General features: G+C 52.3%; 3 protein-coding genes across 3 annotated transcripts; 2 read left to right on the forward strand and 1 right to left on the reverse strand.

The window, feature by feature from the left end:
- Window positions 1–155: 155 nt before the first annotated feature.
- PHYSODRAFT_327853 (hypothetical protein) lies at window positions 156–4,077 on the forward strand (the record flags this gene model as incomplete). Its single annotated transcript, XM_009524082.1, has 5 exons — window positions 156–833; window positions 889–1,141; window positions 1,215–1,336; window positions 3,257–3,638; window positions 3,716–4,077. 5 exons carry the CDS (start codon window positions 156–158, stop codon window positions 4,075–4,077), a joined length of 1,797 nt encoding a protein of 598 aa, XP_009522377.1.
- Window positions 4,078–6,167: 2,090 nt separating this feature from the next.
- On the reverse strand, window positions 6,168–6,533 carry PHYSODRAFT_497451 (hypothetical protein; the record flags this gene model as incomplete). The annotated part of the gene is made up of 1 exon (XM_009524083.1): window positions 6,168–6,533. A coding segment is annotated over one exon (366 nt), but the record flags the coding sequence as incomplete, so codon positions are not given.
- Window positions 6,534–9,310: 2,777 nt separating this feature from the next.
- Window positions 9,311–10,278, forward strand: PHYSODRAFT_327855 (hypothetical protein; the record flags this gene model as incomplete). Its single annotated transcript, XM_009524084.1, has 1 exon — window positions 9,311–10,278. A coding segment is annotated over one exon (968 nt), but the record flags the coding sequence as incomplete, so codon positions are not given.
- Window positions 10,279–10,294: the final 16 nt, after the last annotated feature.

Raw genomic sequence — 10,294 nt, forward strand, 5'->3', positions numbered from 1 at the left:
TCTGCGCGCTATTCTCGACGTTTGCTTGCTCTAAATCCGGCGGTTCACGGACGAGCACCACGCAAGAAAAGCTGCCTCGCGCTAAACCACAACAGTCACACCCGCTTGTTGGACGCTTCGGTTGCACTGCGCGTTGGTCAATATCTGTGCTAGTCATGGTGTGCGCACGAGTTTACAGCGACGCAGCTCTGCATGCGGCCTTGCTGCTGACGGGCGCGGTGTTCGTCTGGTTTTGGCTCGCAGATCACATCCGAGGACGCGTGTGGGTGCTGTTGGTACTGCTGTGGGCGATGTTTCACCTGTGGCGCTTGATTCGAAGCAGAAGCAAAGCTGACGAGCTCGTGGAACCACCGGAACAAGAGGAAGAAGAGGACAAAGCTTTTCAAATTGAGGAGGCGCGAATGCAGGCGTGGAGGTCGCCAGCAGGAGCCGAAGTGGCCGCGAGGGTCATTCGCAACGACGAGCTGTTCCGCCTCATCATGACGTTCAAGCGCGGGCTGCCGAATCTGGTGCTGGAGTTTGAACGCGCTAGTATGGACGACTGGTTCGACCTACTTGAGCCCCAAGACGAGTGCCCCGAGCTGGGGATGCTGCCAAAGTTGGCCATCTGGAAGAACAACTTCCGAGTGTTTCGCATGCTCCAGGACTTGCAGGAGTTTTCGTATTATCGACGAGACCCAACGCTGAATTTCGGCGACGTGAGGCGGTTTGCGGCGGTTAACGGTAGACTCGATGTTTTGGGATACCTGCACTTGTACGGGGAGAGCGCCCCGAGCTCGCAGTGGGATCCTCATTTGCTCAATGAAGCCATTTACGCAGGGCAGCTGCGTGTTGTGCGGTGGTTGATCGCCCATCGAAGAGAGGCGTGTGTTTCTCTCACTTCTAAAGCGATCCTCAGCAGCAGGCAATTTAGAGCTACTCAAGTTTCTGCACGAAGAGATAAAGCAGGGTTTCACTACGGGGGCGATGAACCTCGCTGCTGAAAGAGGACGGCTTGATATCGTGCGCTTCCTTCACGAGAATCGTACGGAAGGATGTACTGTGAGAGCCATGGACGGTGCTGCACGCAATGGCCACCTGGAGGTTGTTAAGTTCCTACACGAGAATCGCACTGAAGGCTGCGCGATGAACGCCATGGACGGTGCTGCGAGGAATGGGCATGTTGAAGTCCTAAAGTTCCTGCATGAAAATCGCCGTCCATTGCACAACGACAGCAATGGACGCTGCAGCGCAGCTCAATCGCATCAATATCGTTGAGTTCTTGCGAATATATCGGCACGAAGGTTGCTCGGAATGGGCGATGGCTGAGGCGGCTGCGAATGGGCACATGGACATGGTACGCTATCTGCACCAGCAAGTTCACGTTCAAAGGATCGGCGGTAGTGCCAGCATTGCAGCGCAGAATGGTCACTTCCAGGTTTTTGAATACCTTTGCGCAAATTATCCTCCGAACACTCACGACTATGGAGAATAATGCGATTGCAGCCTGGATAAACCAAGTTTTTCGGTTATGCCTTGGGGAATTTAACGAGAACTAAGCGTTACACGATCACAATCCGCTCCGTGGGCATGAGATGAAGGAGAATTTTTTTATACTTTTGATCAAGCGCTTTGGATGAATCCGTCAGCAAGCGGAGCACGCCGAACATGAGGTTCGGTCGAAGCACCGCCACGCCAAAATCATACCCCAGAGACGCTGTGCAAGTCACTGCACGCTAGGAGGGTAAGCGGACACCTCCGCCTCGGGCCCGTAAAATAATGGTCTCTTTCTGAATGTATTTTTGTTTTTTAGGTTGTATGTTTCCGCTCAAACATCAATGCAGACTGCGCTATGAAATGCAAATACACCAAGCCGTGTCTCTTTCCCCCAGCCCATCTTCACCTTGGGGATTTTAGATCCACACTTCTACGTTACAACAGCCAAAAAAAAGCATCGAGTAGCTAACAAGTCGTGTCAGCACGAGAAGAGCTACGCCAAGGCGTCGCGAATCAACAAACAAAGCTCTTAACCTTTCTGGCCAAAATACTATGTGTATCTATCATCATGTGCTGTCTCTAACGTTGATATGAAACAAGAACCGTGTCTTTGGCTGTTTGGATGGGCTCTGGTCGGCATCGAAAGGTGAAACTTTTTCTGGTTGAAGTAAACAAAAACAAAATGCACAATCGGTCCCATTCCCTTAGTGTGCGCGCAAGTGTTAGTTCTACTGCAACATAACAATACTGGCGTGACAAATTCTCAACAGGCTCTAGAACTACAGGAATGCTTTTTAGCAGAATTGTCTACAAGGCAGTGAGAGTGGCATTCGAAAGGCCCCCTTGTATCGTTCGGGGCTATTAGCGCAGAACAGCTTTCTGTTGTATGAAACTCCATATTTTTTACGAGTATCTTTCTCATCATCACTAATTGTATCACGCCAGTCAACAGACTCAAATTTCTGCCGAATCAGAAGTTTTTTTTCCCAATTTTGAATAATTACCGCCTTCTCGTAGACCGAATTCTGTTTATTCTTGTGCATTAGAACTACAGCAGCTTAAGGCGCCACCACTCAAAGTTGAAGTGTCTGGAATCCGCTCCTGTCGCAACGCTGAATTGTCGTTGCCCAGCGCCTGCTTCTATAGTATTATCGGTAAGAAAATATCATGGTATCTGGCGTTCGTGTCGAAAACAATTTAAGGTTATATTATAACGCAAAATATCGAATAGACTGGTTAACACTTCTACTCCGACATTACGGATTCTCCGGAATACAATTTATAGAGGTGAAAATATTCAGCCATGTCCGCAACGAATTCTCAGTGAGCTAAATCCGCATATAGAAGCTTGTATGCGATAAATTTAAGCAGGTCAGCTGTATAGTCCATATCGCATGCGACACGAAGATTTTCGGAAAGGGTTGGGGGATAAGATATAAATCTCCGAAGGAGAACGCGTGGCTGTCACCAGCCTTTCATTTCGAAATCGGCGGCCGAGAAGCCACCATCACTCTGGCGCCATGTACGCGTTCGAGAGGTCATTCCAGCAGATATGGCGCGAGTTGACGAAGAAGGGCTTGACCTAAAAGAGATCAACGGGACCAACGGTACCTGGCACCCGGTGGGAACGTCAAAGGAAAAGAAGGCGTCAACTACTTTGTTGGCACGTTTATTTTAGCGCGTTGAGGTTGCTTACGGCTACTAAACTCCAATTTACTGGCCAGGTGAAACTAGTTTGCTGCGATACTGTCGGCGGAAAGGCTGGTTGGCCTTTGGGCAGCCCATGGCGACTGCTGGAACGGCTGCGACGGCCACAGCAACTGCTGCAACGACCACAGCGACTGCTGCGACGGCTACAGCGACTGCCGCGACGGCTACGGCTACTGCTGCGACGGACCGGACGGCACCGACAGGCACGGCGACTCCTACGACGACGGACCTGCCACTTGCTCAGGCAGCGGCTAAGCGTCCTGCAGCTACGAAGCCTATACAAGCGACGAAGGCGGCTCCTGAGACTCTCCGGCCGTCTTCACCGAGGACTGCCGTTGCTCCGGCCAAGGTGGCAAGAGCTCCAAGAGCTGCTAGCAAGGCGACAAGGTGTGGAGCGGCGGCCAAGTGCAAGGCGATGACGTCCAGGGCGCCTTCGAAGCCAACCAAGAAGGGTAGGATGTTGTGGTGAGATGTATTGGCTGCAATGATACTGACTTTATTGTTGTTACGGATTCTACGGTATCTGTAGCAACGGTGACGCCAGCGGATCTTCCGGAGAATACAGCAGAAGATGTTCCGGAAGAGGCGATGGATGTTGCGGAGACTCCCAACCATGGCGTACCGGAGACGGCGGTAGTGACAGAGGATGCGGCTGAACCAGGCGTTACGGAGGGGCAGAGTACAGCGCGGTGCGTTCCAGAGATGGCCAGCGCTGTTCCGCTTGACGACGTTGACTTGGACAGCTTCTTGATGCACAGCGGCGTCATCGGCTCTTCGCCGATGCTGATCAGGATGACCTCAATGTTGAAGAAGACGATTGGACCCTCTTGCTCTACTCGGATGCTAGAGGTGGCGACGAAACCATTGCGTGGGGTCAAGCATGGATTATAGTGACTCGGGTTCTCATTGACAAGTCGAGATCGATGGATTACCTCGTAGATAACCACGATAGCCGCATGATCGCAATAAACGTCATAATGAAATGGCCCAATGCCAGCTACCAATGGCTTCCATGAGATGAAAGCGTTATCGTGTCGAAACTGCGCAAGCACCATACACTTGGTGAAGACCACTATGAGAACATGAACACTCTGAAAACATCGTTCATGTTTTCGTCAATTGATCTCGTTTGTAGGATATCATTGGGCTAGGCAGCGAATATTGGTACCCATGTACGTCAAAGAAGGCAAGAGCGCAACGCTGTCGGCAACAGCGTGCGTACCAGAAGTAGCTAAGGTGGCTGAAAAGACTGCCCCAAAGTGTTAGGTTGACAGAGCAAGTGAAAGGAGATCCACTGTGCTGAATGCTTGTCGTGCTATTGGTCCCTTCGCTGCAAGGGGGAAAACGGTTTCGCAGGGAGATCGCAATTGGGAGTATTTTGGTCATGCTCTGTACTGCCCATCCCACCGCATTGCCCAATCAAATATCTTGGTTAGGCCACGTGGCACGCGAAAGGGCTTGATACATGATATATAGTACTGATTTTTCGGTATACGTTAATTCATATATTAGGAATTACGGATTCTCCGGAATAATCTTTGGATTAGAAGTGTTAACATCAACTCCAGGGGAGCGGCTCTGTGAACAGGTTGAAGCCAATCACGTAAAGCTACTGTAATAGCCACATGCACAACGAAGATTGTAGGATTCCCTATCGGATTTGCTATTCCCGAAGAAACAGACAGCGGGGGGGGTTGTAGCAGCGGCTCTCTAGGTTCGGCACGCAGGGAAGGCTTCATTTATAAATTTTCTTCGTCCCACAAGCTTCGCCAATAAGCTCAAGAATGTGCCTTCATCTCTTGCGCCACCATCTTGGGCAACGTCGCCATCATTTCATCCGAGATACTGTGGAAAAGTGCTGAATAAGAGTTGTTCTCCGAGAAAGGCGGCAGGGCCGATCGACTGGAAGTATGGGAGATCAGCGATCGAGAGACAGGCAGCGAGGATCTACGGATCAGAGGGAGTTCTTCAGGAGATCCCAAGTGGCCCGATGACGCCGGCGTGTAAGGCAGGACATGTGGCAAGCCGGATTGTGGATGATCGTGCTCGAACCGTGGCGTGATTCGGGGCCGACCCAAGCCACGATCGACGACAGATCTTGCAGATCAAGGACGGCCAAGGACGGAAGGTGATGGATCGGTTGCACACGGCAACCGGCACAAGTCATCGATCGGGAGTTGACCGCCGATCGAGATCGATCGCGGATCAGGAGTCGGTCGTGGATCGGGAGCCGATCGTGGGTCGCCGATCGGGGCCGATCGGGGATCTGGGATCGGCCACGATGGGATGCACATGGAGGACGAAGTCAGGACAAGAATCCAGTAGTTGTTTAGTTGTAGGATGGTAGATGAGATGGTAGCGGTAGAAAGACACCAGCTAAACATAAATCAGAGCAGAATTTGCACCAAAGACCACAAGCCACCTCAAGTCACCAAGTCCCAGGAACTACATTGGCCTCGACAGCGTCGACACATTGGCTAGTGAACTAGCGGTACGGTTAAGACTGGATTAATACATTGGTCAGCTTGACCTACTCTAGTGATCTATCTTTTGTGCAAGCCCTCGATCGACCGGATATTAGTGCTTGGCCGGCGATTGCCTCTCCTCTCGATCAACCTCGATCCCGCTATAGGAAGCGGCAAGCAACTCAGGAAAGGAAGGAACACACCCGGAAAGGCAACTACAGGCCTTGGATCTACTCCAGGCCGACCGATCGCAGCGAAGAACCCTCGATCGGAGCATATACTCGGACGTAGAGCGAAGACTACCGCGCTGCTCCACAAACTATCCCCGCGTCACGCCACGACATTCAATCTTCACCAAGTGCTGCATCTTCGGAGCCCCGAGAGAGCAGATCCATCCCGCCGACGTGAGAACAAGTTCAGCCGATCACGAATCGTTGGGGGACCCCCTCCGTTAGTCGGTGTCTGGGCGCTGATGGGAAGCTCGATCAGGCCTTAACCAGATTTTGGCCGATCCCGCTACACCACAATACCGCCAGCCTTCGCCGCCGCTATGATCACCGCTGCCGGTTTAACCGACTGCTCGTCGACCTTTCCACTCGTGGAAATAATCATCGCGAGTTTCGTGACTTCGTCCTCGTACTTAGCTCCCTCAGCAATGACCTTGGTCACATCATCGTCCTTCTTCGCAACTTCGGCTACCAACTTGGCCACATCATCGTCTTTTTTCGCGCCCTCACTGAGCACCTTGGCCACATCTTCGTCCCTCTTCGCAGCCTCGGAAATCAAATTGGCCAGGTCATCTTCCCTCTTCGCAGCCTCGGACATCATCTTGGCCACATCGTCGTTCTTCTTCGCAGACTCGGAAACCACCTTAGCCATGTCGTCAAACGGATTCTTCACCCCCTCGGAGACTGCACCCACAATTTTGCCCCTGATTTCTCCTGCTCCGCCAATTTAGCCAAAACCGTAACCTGATCGTCGCTCAGCTTTCCCGCCTGCATGAGTTTAGCGATCTTTTTGACGACTTTACCCAGAGCACTCTTCTGGTGCATCTCCTTGAACAGCTTCTTAACGGCTTCAGTGCCGGTCAGCAAACGATGGTATCGAGGCGATTCAGAGGCAACGCCGTTGCGGAGAGTAATGCTCTCAGCACTGGCACTGATCGTGACTAAAGCACAAACCACAAGGGCTAGAAAGGCAGCGAAGCGGCGGAACCGAAGAAAAGATCGCTACTCATGAAGGCCGTTATTGCTGCCCTGGGTGTTACGGCTAGTGGTGCTATGATCTACACTGTCATGGATCTGATGAAACCGAAATCTGTGTCTGCGTAAACCAATGCGGTATGATCGGACATACCACAAGCAAACTCTACTCAAGATGAAGGCCTTCCCGGTTAGCCACAGGTTCGTCGCGTACTCCATCTTAACTTAGCATTGTAGGTATACGTAAAGTAGTGAGAATCGGCCAAGGGTAAACCCACGGCAGTAGGGTTGTTAGGACTCGGAAGTTACCCAGTTGTCCAAACCTCATCATCATCATCATTGTAGGTATGCGTAGTTCTTCTTTTCAGTAATGAATTACTTCCTACCAGGGATGGTAAACTTTCTTTTATTCATTTTTCTTATATCTTCTTTTATTGAAACGGGGCTCCTAGTGTCCCTGTGGGTAAGGCCCACGAAGATCAAGCGTTCCACTGAGGGTTCGAGTCTCGCCTGGAGTGATTCCGATACAAAAAGCCACGTAAGTCTATTTCCGCCCCCCCCCCCATCACTACATCCCCTGGAACCCCCTAAGTCACCCCCCTAATGGAACTCCCGATTAACCTCTGCAACCGCATCCCCTCAAACCGCCCGACCTCAGGAAGGGAAACCGATCAACTAGGAAAAGTTTAAGGTAACTCACTTAGACGTCAAAGTGCCAGCTTCCAGCAGGCTCCGAAATAAGTGCCTAAATATACGCCACCAGGTCAAGTACCTGGGCCTCTTCTCTCTCTTTTATTGAAAAAGAAGATTGGTGCCAGAGGCCGACTTTTTTTCTTTTGTCTTATATTGTAGCCAAATTTCAAGCTGTTAGTTTATATGAGGGGATAAGGTCCAAAACGAGCTAGAAACGAGCAGTAACTATAGTATAATATTTCGAAGTAGTTCATTTGTTGTCTATTCACGGAATTTTGAAGTCACCTGCTCAATCGAAGGTCACTCCAACAAAGTGACTACTACATCCTTGTCATCACTTCAAGTCCAATAAATTCAACGAAATGCCTGCTATATTTTCCAGGTATGCTGCCGATTCTGTCTGCGTCGTTTAACTATATCCAAAGTGAAGGCAACAGTGTTAGTGTAGCAACGTCGACTAGCAAGTAGACAAAGTGGTAGGGACGTGGGTTAGGTATACATATTCTCGCGAACCCGAAAATCTTATTTTATCTTCTTATATCCTTGAGATTTTTTTCATGTTAAAACATCCCTGTTTCATACGTTTGTTTTTTTCGCTCTTGAGATGATCGAAATACGGATCTATGATTGGCTAAATCAAAAATATCGATATTGGTCGATGTCGCGAGACTACCTTAGTCGTGATTGATCTGTCGCTACTACACTCTTTGCAATGGTGTAATAGTGTTTTGATTTTCGTTGTGAGTTGATCTCGTAGATAGAGGCAGCATACAAAGTGTAAGTGATGATATACAATGTCACTGTTCACAATGAATAGACGACCGCAAGATCCACCCAGCAACGCACCAAATGCGGTGGTGGTGTCGGAGCCTCCGACTCGGAGGGAACGAACGGAACCGGCGATCTGGCTACTAGCCAGTGGCTAGCACGCACACCGAGGAGTCGTAGCTCGATGGCCCGTGTAGCAATTAGATTGGGAATCGACATGGATGGCAAGGTTGGCGGGCGATCAGCGCTTGACGGCGTACCGTAAGTTGAAGTACACGCCTGTGTTCTATGATAATTTTTGATAAAGCGGTAGCTCCACCAGTTGAGTCTTTTATTATGCGTAGGTACACCTATACAAGTGTGACCCTTTATCCCGATACCAGAATATCATACCGCGGAGGGGCTGTTTACGGCCTGCTAAAAATGCAAAGATACGCACCATACAAAAAGCAAGTGTGTCTTGCGTTTCATTGCTGACCAAACCAAACAGCCGAACGAGCTAAAACAACTGCTTGGGGGTCCTAATTCCGCACCATCGTTGAAGAGCTTTAGCGCAAGTAAAGCTCTTCATGCTCTCGACTACGGCCGCCGTCTTGCATTTCGAGTGATGGCCCTGTCAATTTGAAGCGTTAAACGAGGTCGTTGCAGTCCTAGTTGTCATGGGGCTGCCGGCGTTTTACGGGCGAATGTGGTTGAACTTGCTCCCGGCTCACTTTACTGCTCTTGACGACCGGAAGCTGGCGTGGCATTGAAGTTGGGCCCAACCCAGGCGCTTCAGCTTGGCCAGCGGCCCAGCGACGACCGCCGACACGCAAGTCGTCCACGTTGAAGTGCGCGTCAAGATACTGCAAGTGTCGTTGCACCTGCCTGGACCACCTCGTGCCGATTGCCTGCCACGCACGAGCTCGACAGCTCGAGTCATTCCCCATTTTGCCGGCTACTGCCCACCACTTCACCAAGCGACCACCCCAAGAACCTTTTTCCAAGCTCGCCATCATGCTGCGCATCGTGTCTCGCTTCAACCAGCCCGCGCGCCGCGTCGTGAAGACCTCGACCAAGTCGCTCGCCGGCGCGCACAACATGCAGTGCCGCTGCGGCAACTGCGTGCAGCACCCCACGGGCTGCACGTGCCCGCGCTGCCAGTCGCGCTCGTTCTCGGTCAAGTCGCAGTCGCACTACGACATCCCCAAGACGCAGACGGCCGTGGTGTTCGAGCAGAACAACGCGCCTCTGCAGGTCCGCAAGGACTGGCCCGTGACGCAGCCGGAGGAGCTCAAGCCCGGCGAGGTGCTGGTGCGCTTGGCGTACTCGGGCGTGTGCCACACGGACCTGCACGTGTGGCTGGGCGACTGGCCGCTGGACAACAAGCTGCCGCTGGTGGGCGGCCACGAAGGCGCGGGCTACGTCGCTGCCATCGGCGACCACAGCTACACGCACCTGAAGATCGGTGACCCGGTGGGTGTCAAGTGGCTGGCCAACTCGTGCCTGGGCTGCGAGGACTGCCGCAAGGGCTACGAGTCCACTTGTGTCGACGCGGACCTGCACGGCTTCACGGTCGATGGCTCATTCCAGCAGTGGTGCGTGTCGTACGCTGACCACGTGACGCCCATTCCCAAGGAGCTGCCGATGCACGCGGCTGCTCCGATCCTGTGTGCGGGTGTGACGGTGTACAAGGCGCTGAAGGAGATCGGCGGTGTGTGCGGCGACTCGGTCGTGATCCCTGGCGCTGGTGGCGGTCTGGGCCACTTGGCGTGCCAGTACGCGCGCGCCATGGGCTACCGCGTGATCGCCATCGACTCGGGCGAGGACAAGCGCAAACTGGTGGCGTCTTACGGCATCACGGACTTCATCGACTTCAAGGAAGGCAACGTGCGCGACAAGGTGCTGGCTGCGACCGAGGGCCGTGGCGCGCACGCGACGGTGGTGGTGGCGTCGGGCGGCGAGGCGTACAAGGACGCGCTGTCGTTCCTGCGCCCGCAC

The sequence above is a fragment of the Phytophthora sojae genome (genome assembly GCF_000149755.1).
Source record: "Phytophthora sojae unplaced genomic scaffold PHYSOscaffold_3, whole genome shotgun sequence".
Lineage (NCBI taxonomy): Eukaryota > Oomycota > Peronosporomycetes > Peronosporales > Peronosporaceae > Phytophthora > Phytophthora sojae.